Below are 24,423 nucleotides of genomic sequence, written 5' to 3'. Positions count from 1 at the left end.
ACCAGCTGATTGCGCCGTGAAACCTGCATAAAGAAATTTGGCATTTGAGTTCATACAGTTAAAACATTTGAAAATATACAACAATGTTTTCTTGGTGGGGGGGGGGGGGGCTGATTGGAAAACTTAAAAAAATTAAATTGGTAGAAATCAATCTGTCAATTTTGGGAGACGCGGTTTCGTTGGTAGTGTTTGTTCGATATATGATTGTCATCGAGAATTTATCCCAAAAAATATTCTCTTAGTTGCTGGAAGATAAATATTAAAAAAAATGGCGGTACAAACAAAATTACAAGAAATGACGGTATTTCACCTGCTGTCGTCACCCTTAAACTTGAAATATTGCCGTATGAGTACGTCCAGCTAAAATTTAGAAGATGTATCAGTATTTTTGCTTTGAGGGAGAGGGTTCGAAATCCAGAAATTGTAGACACAAATTTGTCAAATTTTTTCTGGCCCAGGGATTCGTTAGACCAAAATTTGGAAGGATGTTCCCTTCCTGTACCTAGTGTGTATCACACAAGTCTAAAAATAATTTTTTTGGTACTTATGTAATATAGCCACCACACTCACGGTTTTTGCGTCTGAGTAGAACAGGTTTCTTTCTGTATTTCAATATGTACTCGGTGATAATCAGCTTAGACTGCGAGAGATAAACTACAATATAGGTATATTTTGATTAAATGTTTATATATTGAGTTAGTATTTTGATTAGGCTAGAAACAATTTAAATACCATTTAATATAATGCGTTGTAGGTGGCCTGATTTCCATAATTCTCTGTTGTAATTTCCATAATTTTGTTACTAAAGTGTTATATTTTACATTAAGGTATATTTCATTAGGATTAACCCAAGTTTACCTCTTGAGTGTGGTGGCTATACTACATAGGTTCCTTTTATTTTTGCCTTATGTCAAATTCAGGACTAGCGATCCAAAGTGATGATAGGGTAGCCCCTGTATATTACATAAGGAGTAATCAAAAAGACAAAGATAATAATAGTCATTTGAATCATCAGTCATGAAATATATATTAAATGCCGTCATCAAACACCGACTTTGTCTGTTTTGCGCTTGTCCGCTTGCTTGCTTATCATCACAAAAGTAGTTCCCTTCCTTCAAATCGCCCATCCAAAAACCAATTATCCGTTCGTTCGGCATCCTCTGAGAACAAAAGAACACGGAGGATGAAAAAAAACTAAAATAGTCTAGCTTCGGGTAGCTTTCAGTTTAATGGTGATGGCAAACCCACTGAAGAGAATGCATTAATTATAAAGCATCTTCAAATAGTTTTCCTTCTTATCAGTATGTAGATCTAAGCGTCTAAATTTGACTTGAATTAAACTAAAACTTAAAATGAACTGAGTTTGTCCAAAATATTATGGGCTACCACTACCCCTAATTGCCCTCCTGCTCTTTGCTCAAACTTTTTACTTTTAATATGATTCGTTAAGTGTGAGAGGGGTCATTTAGGTGTACCCTTATTAAAAAATTCTGAAAAAGTTGTTTTTTAAAGAAATATTGGTACTTGTGCATTATATGGGCCTTTCTAAAAAGTCAAGTTTGGTTAATGCAAATGAAATAAAATAGGATGAATATATAATAGTTTAGAAAAATACTTGGGCTATATATTGGCACATTAGGGGGGGGGGGGTAAAGCATAGCATATATTAAATACGTAACCTAACCTAGGCACCTTTTTACCCCCTAAACCCCCAAAAATAACAGTTTAAATATCGTATACGCAATAAAAACCACGCTATCATTATATTACTCTATAGCGGTTAACCCGTCAAAAACGATTTTATCGTGACTAGTTTCCTTGTAAAGGTCAATATAGTGCCCAAGTACTGAAATATTAAACTTGAGATCAGCAGAAATTCCTATAACAATTCAAACTCAAAACGAACCATGGGCGTAGGCAGCATCTTGTCTAGGTTGGGCAGCGGATTCTGTGACGGGAGAGGGGGGGGGCTGAAGTTATATCGGCAGTTGACAAACCTCACATCTCCAGCAAGCTCTATCGTGCCTTTTGAAATCTTTAATTATCAATAATCACCAAAAATCATCAATTAGCTTTAGCATTAATCTTCTTGGATTACTACCTGATACTCTTATTATATTCTTGCAATAATATAATATAATAAACCCACTATCCTATTTCCAATTTCAAGAAAACAAACACCATAAATGTGATTTGACACCAAGGCCGTACCCAGGATTTTTTTCGGAGGGGGTTTTACGCAAAAAAAATTTTCGTGGGAGGTTTTACACAGAAAAAACTACCAAAACGCATACAAAATTTGTTTATATCCATTTTTTGTTAGGTTTTTACGAGTCAGACAAAAATTTGGGGGGTGGGTCAAACAAACACTCCCTTTCTTACACCCATGAAACGTACAAATTACATAAACTATCATAGCAAACAAACATACAACAGGTACTAATATAAATGAATAAATAAATTTTAAAACAAGTAAAACTTACATTCAATGTGTAAATCAAGCTTAAAACAAAACAAAAACTACCAACAAGAATTCTACAGATAACCACAGAGTACTACCAACAACCCTCTTCCCTAACTGTAAAAGTCTAAAGCCCACTGCGTCATTGGCAATTTACTGAAAACGAATTATATTGCATATGATTTTCTTTTGTATTTATTACAACATTGATAAAAATAAAAATTACAGTGAAATTAAATCTTGAACTGATAAGCTTTCAGAAATTAATATAATTACATATCAAACATTCAGTCCAATTGTATTAGTAATTTCCAAGACTGTTAACGCATATTGTTTTTAGTAAAGCGCCAATGACGCATTAGGCTTTGGACGTTACAGTTAGGGAAGGGAGCAGATTATACGACCATCCCTTGTACATTATTAAGTGCCTCTGAGAAAAAAATAGTAAAAAATAAAAAGAAAACATTGAAGCCTTATGGCCTTTACTATAGGCAACGCTGTAGCGTTGCCTCTGAAATATTTTTTTTTTACACGCTGACGTCACACGTTTTTTTACACGCTTCGAAAATTAATGTGCTCATTCAGTGCATAAATTCAAACGTTTGGATTTAAATATGGCACTGTATGGCACTGTTTGGATTCTGCTTCGATATTTGATATACAGAGACCCTGGGAGGCAACTGGTCCTCGCCACAACAAAATTAAAAATATAGATAAGCGCTTGGAGTTTCTGCTTATAAAATGCTTCATACTTGTACCCCCCCCCCTCGACTCTGTCTCAATATCCTAGATTTACCCTTGGGAATAGATAGAACTTTTCATTACCATATCGAGGTGATATAGGTATATTTCTAAGCAAAAGAATCTCCCTCCGAAGGAAACCACTTGAAATATTTCTTGAAAAAGACATTTCCGCAGAACATCATATCCTCTCCGCCCTCTCCCAAGAGCAATTTCTAATCTACTTGCCTAAAGTTATGATTTTACGCCCAAGGCAGGTATGTATGGTGTCTTTTTGGGATGAGGGCATTTCTTGATGGACATGAACAAAATAAAAGTCGAAAAACTGGTAAATTATTTGGCAAATTTAGAATATTCGGGGAAGAATCGTACAATTCTCAAGATTTTAGTGGATAGTCACGGATTGAGGGCCTGACCTCTACGACTGGTTTAAAGAACCCCCAAGATCATTTTAAAATTCAGGTGCATAAACATGTTTTTTAACCACCTTGAAAAATCTTCCGTTACAATACCCCCCCCCCCCTCCCAAGACTTATGCTTATTAATACCATTAGGAAGACGCTTAGAGTACCATTTAAATTATATATATTTTTTAGGTTTAGTTGTGCAGCCGATCTTCACCTTGCCTCAACAACACCAGGTGATCGCCTTTCCTCATAAATCCGCCTCGCCACCTCAAAATAATGCAGCTCAATCAATGATTAAAATTATTCAACCATCTCTTCAGGCAGCTAACCAAGACCAATCTGTAAGTCAGCCAACTCAACCACAATTCGTGCCTCCTCAAAATGTACCTCAGGAACTGGTCCAAGATTCGGCAAAAGTGGAATCAGAAATAAAAGAGCTAGATGATGATGGATCTCCCAAACCAGATGTAGTGTTTGGTGATCAAGGTAAATCCACCTTATTTACTTACCCTTTCCTTGAACTATCTTGACTGGGGGGACCCTAATGGTAAGCATAGGGTGCAGTTATCTGACATTGCCTTTCCCATCCCCCAAACAACCCCACCCCCACACCACCCCCCACCCCCCAAAAAAATAATCTTTGTCATTTTGGAAGATTGTAAACAACAGGTGTAATGCTAAGTTTTTACAGATAGCCTTAGCAATTTGGCTGCTATTACGGCTCTTATTCGGGAGCTAGTTTGGCTCCGAAAAAATAAGACAAAATCATTATTAGGATTTAAAATCCTTAGATTTTACTTAGAACAAAACTAATTGTTGAAATACAACTTTAAGAATCAACATTTGTTAATAAACATTTGTCTACTCTCATGGCCGTACCGAGGATTTTTTTCGGAGGGGGTTTTACTTGAAAAAAAATTTCGGGGGGGGGGGGGGTACACACAAAAAATGCATATATAACTTGTTTATATCCATTTTTGTTACGTTTTGACGAGTCAGACAAACATTTTGGGTGGAGTTCAAACCCCCCTAACTTCCCCCCCCCTCTGGGTACGGCCTTGTCTACTCTATCAGTTGGAAGGTCCCCGCCCGTGTTTTTGAGAAAACGAGTGGGGATAATAAAATTCTTAATCGAAGCCTTGGTAATCTATTGTAGAATTAATTCTTACAGAAATTCCGATCCCTCCTGGTAAAACAACCTTTCAATCGGAGAAATCAATCACCGTATCCTCTTAACTCCTCCCCCCTTAAGAAAGTGGATATTAATCGTTCGGTTCTTATGTTTCTTCATTTGCATTGGAAAAATTCTGCAATTTTTTGGTATTCGTATTTGAAGTCAAATTGGACCGAAGTGCTTTAAGATACGGCAAAAGTTGAATTAGAAGCAAAAGTCCCTAATGATGGCCGTTCTCCAAAACAGAATTAGTGTTCGACGAAGGAGGTAAAACCTATCTCTATACAGGGGCGTAGCTAAAGTTTTCAGAGCCCGGGGACAATGACCGTTTTGGCCCCCTCCCCTCAACCAGCATTACCACAATGTAATTCGATCTGGATATTGTAAAACATAAACTCAATTTGGTGCCCCCTCATATGCTGTGCCCGGCAAGATCCATCCCCCCTTGTCCCCTAGCTACGCCATTGCTTCTTTACTAAACCTTTTCTTCCGAAGCTGGCTGTGTTCTTTGTCATAAACTCCTCACTTCGTCCAGTGTTGTCTTCTCCTGTCAAATGAACAAAGAAAACTGACGACACTTGTGAGTAAAATCGCTTAAAGGAAACAAAAAAAAAGAAGAAAAACATAACTTTATAAGTTTTAGATGAAAGATATGCTGGTTGCCATCTTCTATGAATCAGAATCATGCAAGGGTTTTCAGGTTGTGGGACTGGAGAGACAAAGTCGGCATGCCTTTCCTAGAACTCTACTCCGTCCCCCAACTTCTAAGCTTTTTATCGTCGAATCTGCTCAAAACTTACGTGATAAGGACCTTGGGTCAATGGGATATGAGAATGATGATTTACAGAGACATACGGTTCTTAGTTGATTTGTACCACTCTTATCCGCTTGAAACTTATGGGGAAGAATATGGGGGCAAACGGATGGAAGGGCTGATATTTAAATTGCCAAAACCCTTCTGAGCCCCGTTTGACTTCTAAACTAGAATCCACTTCGAATTTGATAATAACGCATCTACAGTTAAGTAGACCTCCCCGCATACCGCTGGTTTTTTTTTTTTTTTTTTTTTTTTTTTTTTTTTTTGGTTGAGATACTACCAAGCTTTAAATTTCGAAACGTAGGAGATTCTCAGAACTGTTAATTTGAAGCTTAACTAGTCCCTGGAGAGTGAAGTTCAGCAGGTTAAAAATTCTTACGGAAAGCTTATTTGGGTATAGGCACCTGTCTCTAGAATTTCAAGCAAATTTAAGCACTTTCGAATTTCAGCTCACTGTCCTGGTAAGCTTACCTTACCTTTGGGTAACCTTAGAGGTTAAAAATCTCAGGCAATAAATCCCAGATTAGTCAGACAATTTGTTTTTAATTTGAAGTCTTTTTTTTCTACCACGCTATGGTCCACCAACCGTTGGCACGGCAGCTTGGCTGCCTCTACCCTCGGCCTAAAACCATCCCTTGGATTTGATCTTCTTTGTACAGCATCATTAGAGACATTAAGATAATTTTCGACTGTCCTCCAAACCTTTCCTCCCCACTACAGGACCCGTTATGATATTTCATCCCTTGGATTTGATCTTCTTTGTACAGCATCATTAGAGACATTAAGAGAGTTTTCGACTGTCCTCCTAACCTCCCCTCCCCACTACAGGACCCGTTATGATATTTCAGATATCACTTCAATAATTATATTTTTATCTCCACATGAATACTTGTTTCGTTGAACACATGGTTAAGAATGTAGTTTCTATCTAATTAAAATGTAATTGCATATCAAATTTCAGCACAATTAGGCCTATTTTGATTACATTCGATGCATAGTTAACTATACTAAAACATATGTGTTAAGAAACTGAATCTGAAAATGTGTAATGTTTATTTGATCTTTTCATAAACCCCCTCCTACAGGCCATGGAGCCTTTGTGGGGATTTGTAGATTGTTATGTAATAATTTTACTGATATTGGAAAATAAATCTATCTATCTATCTATCTATCTATATAAGAAGATACAACAAGTTACAAAGATAGACCTCTGACCTTCATAGACATATAATCTTCTAGACGTCTAAGATACAAAGATACAACAAGATACAAAGATGGGCCTCTAACCTCTCTTTCCTGATATGGTTCCGTTATTAAATTATTTTGTTCCTTTAAGGGTGGTTTCTTGAAAAATATCTTTAAAGTATCTTAGCAACAGAAGTTATTTTGCTGAAAATATGATCTGCGATTACATTATTACTAGGTGGGGATTATATTCTGAACCATATCTTCAGGGGGATACTAAGATACCTTAAAGATGTTTTTTTTCAAGAAACCACCCTTAAAGAAACGGAATAATTTTATGCGAAGGTATACAATAAGATATACAAAGATACAAGGATAGACAGATTTGGGGTAAATCAACCAATTAGTAGCTATTTTTTCCAGATAGTAATAAGGTGTCTGAAACTAAGTCAAGATTAAGATTGTTTGTCCTCTTAAGATTCCCCCCCTCTCCCCTAGATTTTTGAAAATACCGTTTTGATATTGTCATTGTAAAGTCACTTTTTGGTATTTTCACTGAAAGAATTGAAAAAAACAACAATATAGCCCCCACTCCCAGATTTTCAAAAACATAGTCCCCCCTAAATCTCCTTCACTTGCCGCCATTGAGCGTACCCTAAGCTCTGATCTTGCTGTCAGTTAGTTCAACTGAAGGCATTTTATACAGGGTAGCCTATATTTCTCAGGAGAGCAGAAAAACAAAACAACATTTTTGTTTGTAAACAAATGTTTACGGAACAACCTATTTTAATATTATTAGGAAGCAGTCATTTCCTAAGGGAATATTTTTTTGGCTTCTAAGATATGACAAAAAAGTAATTTTGATACCCAAAGCACCAATTTCTAAACATTTCTGTACGCGACGAAAAAGGGACATAACGCATTAAAAAATAAAAAATTTTTTAATGTCACCTAACGCATGATTAATTACCGAAGATGACCTGCAGGGGCGTCATTTGTTAGGGGACAGGGGGCAACTGCGCCCGGACTCCAGTCTGCCCCCCCCCACCAGACCCTAGTTTACCACCACCCCCACCCCTGCTTAAATTTAGTTTCTTCAAAAATATTGTCAAACCTAAGATAAGCCTGCATAATTTAAGCTTCCAGAGAAACTGGGTCAGTTTTCTTTTGTACTGTATATCTTCGTCTTTGAGGTAGCCTACTATATGGCTCATTTTTCACTGCCATTTTCACTTGATTTGTAAGAATTGGCTCCAACTTCGCCTCCTCCCCAGAATTTCGAAAAAATTACACAACTGCTGAGTTGTATGTCCTATTGTATTTGTTCTATCGTATAGATAGATAGATAGATAGATATTTATTGCAATAAAACCCTTTTGGGGCCATGCAAAAATAACAAAAAAAAAAAAAAAAAAAAAAAAAACACATTAAATTACTCACAATTCATCAAAAAAGTTTCTCTATGTGCCATACCCACTCTTACAAATTTACCCAACCTTCTAAAATCATCAAAATTTCTACTTTTTAAATTTTTTTCAAACCAATCCACCCCTCCAAAATCTGTTGAAAGCACTTCCCTCCTCAAATTTCTTAACTCTTGGCATGTACCCATAAAATGGATAAGATCTTCCTCCTCTCCACACATAGGACACCGGTAAGGACCATTTTTAATCCTATAATTCCCAATGTATTTCCTCCTTTCTCCAATACCCAAAAAATTACCACGAACCAAAATTACCCATCTTAAATCCTCACTACTCATCCCCGCTTTAAAGTAAACTTCCTCCCCCCAAACCTCCTTTGCCAGCCCATACAGCCCCAGGGACGCCGAGGATGATTTCTGATTCTGCCACCTTTGAATTTCCTGCTCTATTAGTCTATCCTTTACCATTTCTGCAACTAGCCCCACTTCCACACCTAGCCCCTTCCCCTCATTCCAATACTCACTAAAACCACATCTATCAATAGTCTCTCTAACCCGGTTTGGCCAAGAACTTTTCCTGCCATCTACTAGCATCTCCTCATATGCATTCTTTACTTGCCTCCTACTAGGCAGATTTATAATAGTTTCCCAATAATTTACTATCCGCACTAACCTTCCCACCCTTAATGATAACAAACCTAAATCACCGTTTAATACTACATGATTAAACTTATCACTAACCCCCATTAACCGCTTAAAATACATCAACTGTAACCGGTCAACCTTATCAGCCTTCTCCATACCCCACACCTCTGCTGCAAAAGACATTACGGAAGCTAGCTTAGTCTGGAATATCCTTTTTTGAAGCCTAAGGTCTGTCAGGCCTACTTTCAAAACACTACTCTTTAAAACTAGCCATATAGCCCTAAGACCTTTACTAGCTAAATAATTAATTTGCCCTTTCCACCTACCATTTGAAGTAAACTTGCATCCTAAATAAACAAAATCTTCAACTAGTTTAAGCACTTCTACTCCTACACAAAACCTTTCCTCTATATTTCCATGTTGTCGAATTACCATAACTACTGACTTTGTGGCATTTAGGACCAAACGCTTCTCATCTAGGTATGAGGACACCATTCCTAGCAGTTTTTGAAGGTCAGGCCCATCTTTAGCCACCAATACTATATCATCCGCAAATAACAGAGCGAACACCTGCATTGCAGACAGATTTAGAGTTGGGGCTCCCTGCCCTACCATATAATCTTCTATATCATTAAGATACAGGGAAAACAACCTAGGTGAAATTGTACAACCTTGCTAACCCCTAAACTACTGGCAATTGCCCTAGAGTAAGACTTTCCTACCTTAAATACCATTCTAACAACCAAATACATTTTAACAACCAATCCTACAAAACGTCTCGGCAGCCCTAACTTTATAAGTCCTTCTACTAACAAATCTCGTGAAACTTCATCTAACGCACCTCGCAGGTCCAAAAAAGCTGCGTATAGCCTACCATCCCTTTTCCTCATATACTTCCTAATAAGCACATACAAAATAAATATCTGATCTACCCCACTGTAATCCTCTCGAAACCCTGCCTGAATTTCTATTAGCTTATTTGATTCTTTAAGCCAACTATCTAATCTAGCCACTAACACTTTACAAAATAATTTACTAAGGTTATTTCCTAAATGAATCCCTCTATAATTCTTATGCAATGCTCGGTCTCCCTTTTTAAATCGAGTGTTTCATTGTGCCTCTGATTGAATCTAGTCAAGCTAAAAAGATAACATTTCTTACAAACGACATCCAGCTTCTCTCACGGCGGAATTTAAAGCTTTTTTAACTCTTTCAGTGAAAATACCAAAAAGTGACTTTTCAATGACAATATCAAAACGGCATTTTCAAAAATCTAGGGGAGAGGGGGGGGGGATCTTAAGAGGACAAACAATCTTAATCTTGACTTAGTTTCAGACACCTTATTACTATCTTGGAAAAAATAGCTACTAATTGGTTGATTTAATAAAACTAAAAACAAATAAAACCACCACCAAAAAAATATAGGCTACAATTGGCGCTAACTAATCCACGTAGGGGAAAGCAGCTATTAGATTAGTTTGCGCCAATTGTATGTTATTTTGGTGGTGGTTTTATTTGTCTTTAGTTTTATTTTTGTTTTTTATCTTGTGTTTCTCTTGTGCTGAAGACGCCTTGTTTTGGTACAGGCGAAATATCTGCGTTGTTTTACAATTTTGTGGCCGCAGTCTCGTTTGTTGTTTGTTTTTTTCATTGAGTTATTTCTCTCTGTTGGTTTTTTCTCATGGCTGGCCAGTTCGGCTTAAGATCTTTCATTGATTGCTCTGTTGACAAATGTCTAATATTAGGCTTAATGCTATTTTATTTTTTTTTTTATCAGAGGAAGATGGCGAAGAAAAGAAAGATTTCGACGAGTACACTAACGACGAAGAAGTAGAAGAGGAAAAAGACTTGAAAGAAGAAACAAATATGAAAGAAGATCAGCCTGTGCAACCACAGCCCCAGCCTTTTTCTCTTCAGATGGTAAGCTTTATTCTTCAATAAAGAATACAGGGGTTAGTCCTATGTTACCCACCGCTTTAAGTGGCTTTCATATTATAAACGTAATTTTCTATTCTATTTGGTTAAGTAACTTAAAGTACAACCTTTCACACTTAAACAAGTTCTTTTACACTAGACTAAAGCAAAAATTCATAAAACCATTATAATCATCATTTAAAACTGTTACAATCATTTAAAAAAATTTTAAGTAACTAACTAATTAAAAATTCAAAACGAGGGATGGAAATGGAAATTAACCCCTGATCAAGCATGAAAGGCTTTTTGTATAAATCAACCAATAATAAATCATTTTATTTTTTAAATTTACTAATTGTTTTCCACGAATTCTATCCTGTATAAGCTGTATTACACAACGTAACGTAAAGTTTTAAGTTAAGCTAGTTTGAAAAGTTCTACGGTATTATTGTGAAAGAACCATTGGGCAAGGAACTGAACTGCTCTGTCCGAATGCATAATCTAGCTATGCTGTAATTAATGACTACAAATATTTCAAATTTAAATATCTTCAATAATTATCCGTCATTTCAATAACTGTAGAAGCACAGTATATTTAAAATAATTATCAAAGTTCAGGGTAGAATTCGTTAAAACGCAACAAGGCAGGGCGGTATCTAGGGAGGGAAGGTACGAGATTTTTATGCCCCCGCCCCCTATAAATACTTCTCTGACTCGTAAAATGTAGGTAATAAGAATATTTCTTCAAAAAAAAAGAAGCTAAAGACAAACTCCTTAACCTCCACCCAAATTCTTTAAGTGTCCTCCCTTCTGAAAAATAGTTTTCTGGTAACCTCCCCCCCCCCCCAAAAAAAAGTCCTGGACACGGCCCTACAACAAGGGTATATTGTAGAAAAATAAGAATGAGTCAAAGCTGATACCCCTCACCCAACTCAATCTAAACTAAACAACTGATTAATTCCCACATTTTGTATGGTCAGGAAGGGTGGCACAAGCAAGGGCAAGGGCATTTTCCCTAGTAAAAATGAAATCGAACATAAAGCAGAAAATGCTTTAATGTTTAGTGAAAAATAAAACTAAAAAAAGAAACTAAAGGTCATTGCTTTCATTTTTGATTTTCATTTCTTTAGACTTTCATTTTTAACAAACGAACACGATTAAGCGACGTCGTCATGGGAATTCTGTCTTGTATGTCTGATTGAAAGCATAAGTTTTTGAAGTATTCCTTAGGAAAACTCCTTTGAATCCCCTTCTAAAGAGAATATAAATTTGTATAACGAGGAATTTTCCGTTTATTAAAAGCTCAGTTTTTCGATCTGGAAAAACGGGTTTTTCAACCCGTAGCAAAAACGAACAAAATATTCCACACGAAGAAAACTCTCCATCTAGCAAAGTGTGCAACTCCTAGTGCGGACGGTTCTAGGCGTTTACCCTCCCCTTCCCCTCGGTCATCACCCCCCCCCCCCCGTAAAATACCCCCGCGGAAAATACCACTGCCCCCCTGCTGAAAATACTCCTCCCTGGAAAATACTCCCCCCGTGCAATATACCTTCTCGCGGTAAATAGGCTACCCCCCCCCCGTGAAAAATAAGGCTTCCTAAATTTTAGAATTTCATTTGAGTTTTTTTTTTCGTATAGGGAAGGAATTTTGGTTCTTGTGTATTATGCGCCACTCACTCAATTTTACGCTGTGTAAAACTCGAGAACAAAGCGGTTTCTTCGTTAGTTTCTTTCAGCTTAGCGCGAGACAAGACAAAGACAAGTGACAAAATATATGGGAAATATATAATTTGGGATATATATTTGCACATAAGGGGGGGGGGGGGGCAAAGTATTTTGACAGTTTGAAGCACAGTTTATAGACAGTAAGCTTATCGCAGATCATTTCTGGTCATCGTGAACAAAAAGCTCCTCCCACTTCTTTCTGCCTTAGCTTGTTTAGCCTGTTTCTTAATATACCAGTAAGCTTATCGCAGATCATTTCTGGTCATCGTGAACAAAAAGCTCCTCCCACTTCTTTCTGCCTTAGCTTGTTTAGCCTGTTTCTTTCCACTCGCACCCCTGTCCGGGTTTTTATAATGGGAGAGATAGAGAATGATCATACTGCTATATTCTGTCTACTGTGGTTTGAAGTCAGAAAATAATTCTTACTTCATAATATGCAGAATAATTGTACCTAACACATCTTGCATGCAGATCCGCTATACTTTACCCCCCCCCCCCTAAAATACAAATCTATAGCCCAAATTTGTGACTAAAGCAACGAAGAAGCTGGTCTGTTCTCGAGTTTTACACACAGCGTAAACTTCAGTGAGTGGCGCATATTACACAAGTACCACATTTTTTCCTCCTACGGAAAAAAAAAAAAAACTCAAATACAATTCTCAAATTTTGAAAGCCTTATTTTCTACGGGGGGGGGGGGTTATCGGTACTCTTCTATTAACTGGTTTCTTTTATATAGTGCTAGTTTGGTTAAAGCTAGTGAAATAAAATAGGATGACTATATAATAGTTTAGGAACAAATTTTGGCTATATTTTGCACATTAGGGGGGGGGGGAAAGCATAGCATATATTAAATACGTAACCTAATTTAACCTAGGTACCTCTCCCCCTCCCAAAAAACAACAACACTTTAAATATCGTATACGCAATTAAAACCACGCGATAGATTGTATTTCTCTACAGCGGCGTCTTGTATCATCCCGTTGAAAAACGGGTTTTTCAACGTGTCTCGAGTTTGAGATATAAAAAGAGTCCAGCTAATAGAAGAGTACCGGGGTATTTTCCAGAGGAGTATTTACCGGGGGAGTTTTCCACGGGGGATACTTTCTGCGGAGGGGTGTAATCGCCAGGAGGGGGGGGGTAAACGACGTTCAGACGCTGGACTTAGTCTTGGTTCAAATCCATGAATTCAGCAATGTTAAACTTCCAATAAAGCAGATTCAAGGTTCGAACCAATCAGATTCAAGGTTTTTACAGTTTAAGCACATACTTATTCCGGCCTCCTAGTGCCGCTTTCTGTTAATAATAATAATAATTTATTTATAACCCACTTTTATACAAAAAAAGCGGTGTAAAGTACACTAAAAAAAAAAAAAAAATCAAATACACAGAAACAAAGATAACTTAAACCTTAATCACTGACAAAAACACACGGATAATATTATGGTTTGGGCCTAGGGACACAAAGGCATGTTGATATGCAGGCTTAGCAACATTTTCATGCCAAAACCTGTTTGTCTGGCCTTGCACTTGCTATTTCATGTTCCATGCCATATGTTCGAGAAAGGCCACATTAGTTTCAAGAAAACGCAGACATACTCTTAATTACTGAATAAGTTTTAGCCCCTATCCTGAAAACTTAGGATGGGAAATCCCCCCCAAATAGCATTCTGGTTATGTTGGAGGCTGTTATAAATCATCCAAGGGAATTATCACTCATATCTTCAGCTTATAGTGCACCTGCCTCTGTGGCAAATCGCTGTATCGCATTCTGATCACTGGCAGCAATTCGCAAAAATGTAAAAGGGCAAGGATTTTATGCGAATTTATTCTCAATGAAGGTTCAAAAAATCTTATTCTTCAAATTCTAGCGGAGGATTTTTTTTCATGAAAATACTAAAATAAGATACTTTTTAAGATCTATCTGCCCCCTGATTCTGGTTTGCGATATCTCTTATTACAGTGTAAATATTGCACGTCTTTCCATTCCAATTTTGCAAGTTGCCTTCGCTGGTAGAGGCGATAGCTAAGAATTTAGTACAATGACGAAAAAAGTACAATGGCGAGCCCAGGGCTATATACATGAATAAAATATATTTAAGCTTATACGAAATTATTAATATCAATATAACACATTTTTAGCAAATGACTTACACAAGCTAAAAAAGCCTAATTCGTATTAACCAAAACTTAATCGTAAGCATCAAATATTTGATGATTTAATATGTCATATTTTGGTACTTCCACATTATATTGGCCTTTCTAAAAAGTCAAGTTTGGTTAATGCTAATGAAATGAAATAAAATAGGATGACTATATAATAGTTTAGAAACAAATTTAGGATATATGTTTGCACATTGGGGGGGGGGGTGGCAAAGCATTGCATATATTAAATACGTAACCTAACCTAACCTACGTACCTTTTCCCCCATCTAAACTCCAAAAAACCACAGTTTAATATCGTATATGCAATTAAAACCACGCTAAACAAAGTATTTCTCTCGGCGGTGTCTTGAATCATCTTGTAGAAACGGGTTTTTTCAAAGCGTCTCTGTCGTTTGACTGTAGCATCTCTTGTAGGACTTCTTTAGAGAGGCCAATATAAAGCGAAAGAACCCATATTTTCAGTAAATAAAATTTAAAGTAGAATTAAGAGTACGTGGTAATCAAAGTTGATTTTTATATATCTGTTTGAAAAGTTTGAAATGTAATGCCTCTAAGAGGAAGGCTGGTGGGATAAAAAGAAAAACTAAAAAAAAATAGAGCTTCAAATGAGTCGAAAATCGGAAAGGATAAAAGAAACGGCTGGAATACCATTGCTATCTAGGAAGAATTCTTTGGTGAAAAAATATTTAACTAGAATATTGAAACAAATAGGACTCTGGCTTTCTCATAAAGGAGCAAAAATAAAAGAAAAAAACTTAAAGCCAATTTGCAGCATACGAAGTAACAGTAATTGAACCTAACAAAGAGACGAAGGAACCGTATTTATTTATGAAACAAACTAAGACTTGTTAGACTGCTTCACAATAAAGGAGAAAAAACCAAGGGTGTAATTTGCTATGGGGCATGAGGTAGCTACCCTTCCCAGGTCTCGGTTTGCCCCCCCCCCCTTAGCCACAGTATGCCGCCCCCAGCTGAAATTTTAGTTTCTTCAAAAATCTTGTCTAAACTTAGATAAGCCTGCATAATTCAAGCATCCACATAAACGGGTCAGTTTTCTTTAGTATATCTGTACCTAACATTTATAGTACTATATGGCTCATTTTTCATGTCATTTTCACCTGATTTTGGAAAATTGGTTCCGGTGTGCCCCCCCCCCTCCCATGATTTTGACGTATATACGCCACTAGAAGAAACCCCTTCGAAACCTCTCAGTAACAGCAGAAACCACTAAGTTGGGACACTTGTGGGCAATAAACGAGGGAGTCAGGGTTGTGAAACTTCAGAAAATTGTATTCAATGCGGGTGTTGGAAATGGCAGACATGGCAAAGTGCAAGTGAATGCTATATTTCCTATCTTTTAAGGGGTAATAGATGAAGCTTTAAGACAGAAAGAGTGTGGAATTTCATGAAAATGCAGGGGGAGAAGGATTTTTGGTACTTTTGTAAAAAGCGGTAAGCACACAAAAAGTGAAGTTTCGTTAGTGCTAATGAAATAAAACAAAATAAGATGAAAATATAATAGTTCAGAAACAAATTTAGGCTATATATTTGCACATTAGGGTGGTAGGGTAAAACATAGCATATATTAAATACGTAACCTAACCTAATCAACCCAACATAGGTACCTTTTAGTCTCCCTAAACCCCCCCCCCCAAAAAAAAAAAAAAATTAAATATAGCTCCTGGAGTGAGAAACCCTCTGTAATGCCTATCTTTATACAGCGTCTCGTATAAGTACCGGGTTTTATCCTATTTGATTTTAAATACCATTGTCGCGCGCTTATCGCTTTTTACAAAAGTACCGGATTTTCTTGCGATTTAAAAAAAAAGATGAAGATACTAAATTCTGTTTTGTAAATCTAGGGGTTCTGTATTTTTCGACTTGTTTTGCTGGAAATACGAAAAAAGGTGTTTTTTTCTGAGATATTTAGTGCTAGTAACTTGTTGCTCTGATAACCCTCTTAAATAAAAGAGTCGGTTAGAGTTCGCTCCATTCCGTGACTTTCATGGTTCCAATGGCTTTTAGATTTAAATTTCCCATTACTTTTTACTTCTTCAATGGCAATACTTAGTTGTTCAGTAAAGTAGCAGCTTTTTATCTCCCCGGTATTGATCTATAGTCATAAACTCGTTATTATGGTTGTATAGATATAATCGAAAACCGGTTTTATTTGTCAGACAAAAGACATTCTATTCCTTTTACGAATGGCTTTTGGATACAGTTTTACAATCGCTTAAAATCCAGATTATAAAATGCCAAATCATGTTTTGGTCTGATGTTTTGAATTGCATTTTCATAATTATGCAGATTGGTAATCATTGTTATCTCTAACTGCATAATTGATTCACTCATTTGAGGAAGTACATTTCTAGACAGGGGCGAATCTACAACATTTTCATTGGGGGGGGGGGGCGCCAAGAGGGGTCTACTTTCAGATATTCAAGGAGCATGGGCTATATAATAATTTTTTCTCAACATTACTGGGGGGCAACTGCCCCCTTGCCCCTCCCAAACGACGCCCCTGTATTCTAGAAATAGATTATCCTGAGGCGCAGGCTTTTTCATGAGTTAAGAGTATTGAATTAGGGAGGAAGGGGTATTGAATGAGATTACCTGTGTCTTCCAAATCATAGGAGTGACGTGCTCTGTACTCGGTACTTTATCAGGGGATGGGCTCAGCCGCATTTAACCCTTGAATAACTAAAAAATCGTTTTTATGTAGTTTTAAAATTTTGAGGAGGGGGACGGTAGTCAAATACTTTCCCCCACAGGCAAATATGCTGGTATTTTGGCACTCTTGCACTATATGGGCCTTTCTAAAAAGTCAAGTTTGGTTAATGCTAATGAAATAAAATAAAATTAAATAAGATGAATATATAATAGTTTAGAAACAAATTTGGGCTATATTTTTGCACATTAGGGGGAAGGGGAGTAAGTATAGCATATATTAAATATGTAACCTAACCTAGGTACCTCTCCCCCCTAAACCCCAAAAAACAACAGTTTAAATATTGTATACGCAATAAAAACCACGCTATCAATTATATGACTCTATAGCGGTTAACCCGTCAAAAATGGGTTTTTCGTGACTGGTTTCCTTGTAAAGGCCATAAATGATAAATAAAAGTTCAAATAGGGATAAAATCCTTTTAATAGACAGTGATGATGATAACAGTGATAGAAATTCACAAAAATACCAGATATTTCGGTCACATATACAGACTGATGACGGTCAATATGATGACGGACGAAATATCTGGTATTTTTGTGAATTTCTATCACTGTTATCATCATCACTGTCTATTAAAAGGATTTTATCCCTATTTGAACATTTATTCATCGTCATGGAAAGGCAGTGTGGTCTCCGAAATTATCTACGTCATATTGTAAAGGCCAATATAATGCAAGAGTATCGGTATTTTTTTCGTTGGACAGGCAACTTAGAATTAAATTCAAAAGTGGGTGATTTGGAGTGGGTGAGTATTTGGAAAATACTAGAAATTGTAGGGTAAATTTGTAATGTTAAGAAATTATGCTTGTAAAAATATCGAAACCCTCTTCTTTGTGCTTTCCTGCTGAATATGCTCTTGGTAGCGAAATAGTATGCAGTACTTTGACATCTCCGTTTATTATATCGTCTTTTTCAATAAGATTCATGTCATGATATAGCCTAGTCTATAGCGACATTAATAATTAATTATAATAGCGATACTAAATAAACGCTGACACTAATACTAATAATGGTACTGTTGCGCTTAATGGTACACACGGAAGAAGTCAAGTTTGATTAATGCTAATGAAAAAAAGGATGAATATATAATAGTTTAGAAACAAATTTGGGCTGTATATTTGCACATTAGGGGGGGGGAGGCTAAAGCATACCATATATTAAATACGTAACCTAACCTAGGTACCTTCCCCCTCCCCCCTAAACCCCCCAAAATAACAGTTTAAATATTGTAAATTCAATGAGAAAACAAGCTCTTTGATACATTTAGATATCAATTACCCGCTTTATGTGTCTCCATCACTGCATTCCTTCGACAATCTATAGCGCTGTGTACCATTAAGCGCAACTGTACCCTAATAATTATATAACATCCATAAGTTACAAGCAAGGCTGCATCCAGGGGGGAGGTACCGTGTTTCAACCCCCCCCCCCCCATTTTTTGTAGCCCTTCCCCCGTCAAAAATCCCGGATACGTCCTTGATCGTAAGCATTAAAGAAAAACGAGTAAAAACGAGTTTTTCTCATCTAAAGAGCAGAATGTAAAACCTAATACAGACAGAAATCATCAGTAGTAACCGTTCTATATATTTGACGATTACATTGACGGTTACAAGCCTAACCGTACAATGAATTGAAAGTTTACATACATATCTATGCCTTAGGCGTAAGTTTGAATGTATACTTTCAATGCATTGTACGGTTACCAGGGTCATTTGCCTATTACAATGAACTCTACATGGGTTGAAAGACATGTTTTCTATTATGACACCCATTTTTGGAGGACAGCCAGAGAGTGAGAGCGACGGTCACACTAACTACTTGATTAGTAGTTGGATTCGGATATAAGGTACAATTCATATTAGTAAGAGAATTGGATTCAAAGAGAATAGTTTTTATTTGAGAGGATATTAGTGGAGAAAAAAAAATGAGTGGTGCATTTATTCGTTTCATGGGTTTCATTAATAGAACGAGTAATGCATTTGAAAAGGGTAATTACTTATTTAGTTTACGAGATTTGCGAATTTTTTTTTTGCGAAAAGATATTTGCGTAGACGCTTACAAGGGACATTGCTAGAAAGTATTCAATAGCTTAATTGAAAAGTAACGATAGAATGACATTGTGACTTGACCTAGCTTTACCTCACCGATGTGGTCTGTATAATACGTAAGTAACGTTTGAAAAATATTGTCAATTTAAAACGAACTGGCTGAACAGTGTGCTGAGGGGGGGGGGGTGCAGAGAGGGGTGAGTTGCACGAGGGTTCAGTTAAAGAGGATACAGTTGCACGGAGGGATTTCGGTTATACACGGGTTCAGTTCCAAGGGGGGTTCAGTTGCACGGGGGGTACCCCTTTTTTTTTTTCGTAAATCGGGCTCCCTGTTTTCAAAATCCCTTTTTCTTCCGAGGCTTGGAGCATTTGGTGACTAGATATTAAAAGTAATGAAATTTAGCACGGCGGTTCAGTTGTACAGGGGTTTCAGTTATACAGGGGTTCAGTTACAAGGGGGGTGCAGGGGCCCGGGGGGGATCCCTTTTTTTTTCGTAAATCGGGCTCCCTGTTTTCAAAATCCCTTTTTCTTCTGAGGCTTGGAGCATTTGGTGACTAGATATTAAACGTAATGAAATTTAGCACGGAGGTTCAGTTGTACAGGGGTTTCAGTTATACAGGGGTTCAGTTACATGGGGGTTCTTTGTGTTAAATAGGTAGTTTTTGTATCTTTTAAAAGAACTTTACGGGGATTGAGAGACTCAGTTGCCTAATTCCGTGTGATTTTTCTTTACTTGATGCTCATTAAAAACTAAATGTTTGTGTTAAATAAGTAGTTTTTGTATCTTTTAAAAGATCTTTACGGGGATTGAGAGACTCAGTTGCCTAATTCCGGGTGATTTTTCTTTACTTGATGGTCATTAAAAACGAAATTTTTTTGTTTAATAAGTAGTTTTTGTATCTTTTAAAAGAGCTTTACGGGGATTGAGAGACTCAGTTGCCTAATTCCGTGTGATTTTTCTTTACTTGATGGTCATTAAAAAAGAAATTTTTGTGTTAAATAAGTAGTTTTGTATCTTTTAAAAGAGCGTTATGGGGATTGAGAGACTCAGTTGCCTAATTCCGTGTGATTTTTCTTTACTTGATGGTCATTAAAAACGATATTTTTTTGTTCAATAAGTTGTTTTTTTATCTTTTAAAAGAGCTTTAAGGGGATTGAGAGACCCAGTTGCCTAATTCCGTGTGATTTTTCTTTACTTTATGGTCATTAAAAAACGAAAAATTCGTGTGAAATAATTATATGTTTTAACTTTTAAAAGTACTATAATTTTCTTTATATACTATGTTGCGTAATTCAGTGTGATTTTTCTTTACTTGTTGATCATTAAAAACTAAATTTTTGTGTTAAATAAGTAGTGTTTGTATCTTTTAAAAGAGATTTACGTGGATTGAGAGACTCAGTTGCCTAACTCCGTGTGATTTTTCTTTACTTGTTAGTCATTAAAAACGAAATTTGCATGTTAAATTATTAGTTTTGTATCTCTTAACGGAACTTTACGGGGATTGAGAGACTCCGTCGAATAGTAATCTGATAATTTTCTATACGTTGTGCTCGTTAAAATCGAAAATATTTTGTGATATAATTATTGATTGTATCTATTAAAGGAGCTTTAAGGGGTTTGAGAGACTCAGTTGCCTAATTCCGTGTGTTTTTTCATTACTAGATGGTCATTAAAAACGAAATTTTTATGTTAAATAAGTAGTTTTTGTATCTTTTAAAAGAGCTTTAAGGGGATTGAGAGACTCAGTTGACTGTTTCCGTGTGTTTTTTCTTTACTTGGTTGTCTTTAAAAACGATATTTTTGTGTTAAATAAGTAGTTTTTTCATATTTTAAAAGAGCATTAAGGGGTTTGAGAGACTCAGTTGACTAATTCCTTGTGGTTTTTCATTACTTGTTAGTCATTAAAAACAAAATTTTAGTGTTAAATAAGTAGTTTTTGTATCTTTTAAAAGAGCTTTAAGGGGTTTGAGAGACTCAGATGCCGGTTTCAGTGTGGTTTTTCTGTACTTGGTTGTCATTAAAAACGTCATTTTTGTGTTCTATAATTAGTTTTTGTATATTTTAAAAGAGCTTTAAGGGGTTTGAGAGAATCAGTTGCCAAAGTCCGTGTGCTTGTTGTTTACTTGATGGTCTGTAAAAACGAAATTTGTGTGTTAAATAAGTAGTTTTTGTATCTTTTAAAAGAGCTTTACTGGGTTTGAGAGACTCAGTTGCCTGATTCCGTGTGGTTTTTCCTTACTTGGTAGTCATTAAAAACAAAATTTTCGTGTTAAATAAGTAGTTTTGTATCTTTTAAAAGAACTTTACGGGGATTGAGAGACTCAGTTGCCTGTTTCCGTGAGGTTTTTGTTTACTTGGTGGTCGTTAAAAACGAAATTTTTGTGTTAAATAAGTAGTTTTTGCATCTTTTAAAAGAGCTTTACGGGGTTTGAGAGACTCAGTTGCCAAATTCCGTGTGGTTTTTCTTTACTTGGTAGTCATTAAAAAACAAAATTTAGTGTTAAATAAGTAGTTTTTGTATCTTTTAAAAGAGATTTAAGGGGGTTGAGAGACTCAGATGCCGGTTTCCGTGTGGTTTTTATTTACTTGGTGGTCATTAAAAACGAAATTTTTTTGTTAAATAAGTAGTTTTTGTATATTTTAAAATAGCTTTAATGGGTTTGAGAGACTCTGTAATGCACTAGTTTTTCAGTAAAGACACTCAATATCCTAAAAGTGTTTAATTCAAACTTTTTTAAAACTTCGAAATTTCTCAACTTTATTTATTTTTTTCTTTCTATACATAACTCAAAATGTCAAAGTATGATTACAGTTCTAACAATTGCTCTCTATGATTGGTCAGAGACACGATGTGACTTTCCCACTGGCATTCTATGACCGGTTATTGACAGCGCTCTGTGATTGATCAGAGACACGATGTGACTTTCCCACTGGTATTCTATGACTGGTTATTGACACAACCTAATCTATTGCATGTATTAAATCAGTATTTTTTACGCAGTGGAACGATAAACACATAAGTCATATCTTTAAAAAAAAAGTGAAGATGGAACATTTTAATAAAGTGTGTTTACATAACAAGGTTATTGTAGCATTGAATGCCGACAAAAAGAAATATTTAAACTTTGAAACAAGTACAGGTGGTAGCACTATTGGAAATGTATGCATGCATTGTCATGACAGTAAGGAATTAAATTTCTTTGGAATACCGAAAAAATTCAACTCTTATGTTTGTGGTTATGCGAGATTGAGATCTCCAGAGATGATTGCACTCAAAGAGAATGCCAACATAAAAATAATCCTTGATGATAGAGGACAACTCCTTGCTACTGTTGCAGGTAACACATTACCTACTGATACATCCAATCGTCACCTTTCAGGTATTAGGATTCAACGGAAGATCAATAAAAGAAAGGCCTACTCTTCTACTAATATCGTAAGCCATATCTTGTCTACATGCCAAAACTGTTACCTGTGTAAAAATAATGTGATAATAGACAGTGAAATTGCCAGAAAAATAAAAAGGGCATTGTCAGAAATTATCACTATGGAATATAAAGATGAATCGATGAAAAACAAAACACCAGCAAACGTTACTGACATTGGTCAAACAGTCATTGAACCAAATAATACCAAAGACGAAAAGCATATTGAGCCTTTTGATGAGACACCACTAAAAATTGTGTATGACTCAAAATGGAATAATGATTATTCTACTGATTACGAACTAAGAGAAGACAATAGCTATAATATCAAGAGAGAACATGGTGAACTATTTTATGCAACAGATTCAAAATGTCCAAAGTTAATTGTTGATATTAATAATGTATCATAATATATTTATTGTATTAATATTCTACATAGCATTATTTCATTAAAAATATATTTTGCATTACATTGCTATGTGTTCATTATTTTTAGAGTAAGCTAGCATATCAAACGTTTAGAATGTCTAATAATACGTCTTAGAGGTAAGAAAAGGAATTTGAAGACATATAGGGTCAGACACCTGATGACTCATTTGTTCTTGACTTCACCTATTTGATCAATAAAAAAATACAGATTATTATAGAAATTATAACAAAACTATCAATACTCTACAAACTCTGTCTAGAAGTTACATCAGGGATACACAATGCAGAAATTTCATTTAAGAACTTATCAAAAATTGTAAGTAAGTAGCAAATTCTTTCAAAAATATGTTAATACGTTTAAGCAATAAATATCTTTAAGCCTAACCCGTCTTTATTCTTTAGAATAGTTTTATTCATTTCATTAAATTATGAAGAAATTGTAAGTAAGTAACAATAGCTTTCTTGAATTCGCTTCCTGGACACAATACAGATATTTAGTTCAAGAAATAATAATAAAATCGCAAGTAAGTAATAAAGTCTTTATTATTTTCCCCTATTGGATACACAATACTGAAATTTCATTCAAGAAATTATGAAGGAATTCTAAATAGGTAACACACTCGTGTTACCTCATGGATACACAATTCAGAAATTTCATTTAAGAAATTATCAAAAATTTTAAGTAATGGTCAAAGTATTTCTTGAAGTAACCTTCTTGGAAAATAAAAAAAGACAGTTCATTAATGAAGTTATGAAAAAAATTGTAATTAATGCTCAAAGTATTTCTATTAGTCGAATTAAGAGAATACAAAAAAAGACATGCTGTCAGATAAATACTTAAAAACGTAACATAACTTTCCAAAACTATTTATTGATTTAATGACGTATATCAGTGATGTAGAAATTAAAGTAGATAAAGAACGAAAAAATTCTAAGTCAGTATAGCTATATGTATTTAAGTCAACTCTTGGATACACAATACGGAAATTTCATTTAAGAAATTATGAAAAAAAACAATTTCTTTATTGAAGTCAACTCTTGGATACACAATAAAGAAATTTCATTCAATAATTTATGAAAATATTTGTAAGTAAGTAACAATATCTTTGTTTTTTCAACTCTTGTATATAAA

At 35.6% G+C, this 24,423-nt stretch overlaps 1 protein-coding gene across 1 annotated transcript in view; it reads left to right on the top strand.

Moving 5' to 3' along the window:
* pdm3 (POU-domain protein pdm3) overlaps window positions 1–24,423 on the top strand; it is a 101,235-nt gene that overhangs the window by 37,318 nt on the left and 39,494 nt on the right. The window contains exons 3-4 of the mRNA XM_089092818.1: window positions 3,799–4,095; window positions 10,631–10,773. Coding sequence (XP_088948944.1) covers window positions 3,799–4,095; window positions 10,631–10,773 — 440 coding nt within the window. The remainder of the gene's footprint in view (window positions 1–3,798; window positions 4,096–10,630; window positions 10,774–24,423) is intronic.

This window comes from Artemia sp. Qi Xiang Cuo, chromosome 8, assembly GCF_049724085.1.
Source record: "Artemia sp. Qi Xiang Cuo chromosome 8, ASM4972408v1, whole genome shotgun sequence".
NCBI lineage: Eukaryota > Metazoa > Arthropoda > Branchiopoda > Anostraca > Artemiidae > Artemia > Artemia sp. Qi Xiang Cuo.
Note: the sequence above shows the minus strand (reverse complement) of the source record. Positions and strands in the feature narration are given on the sequence as shown.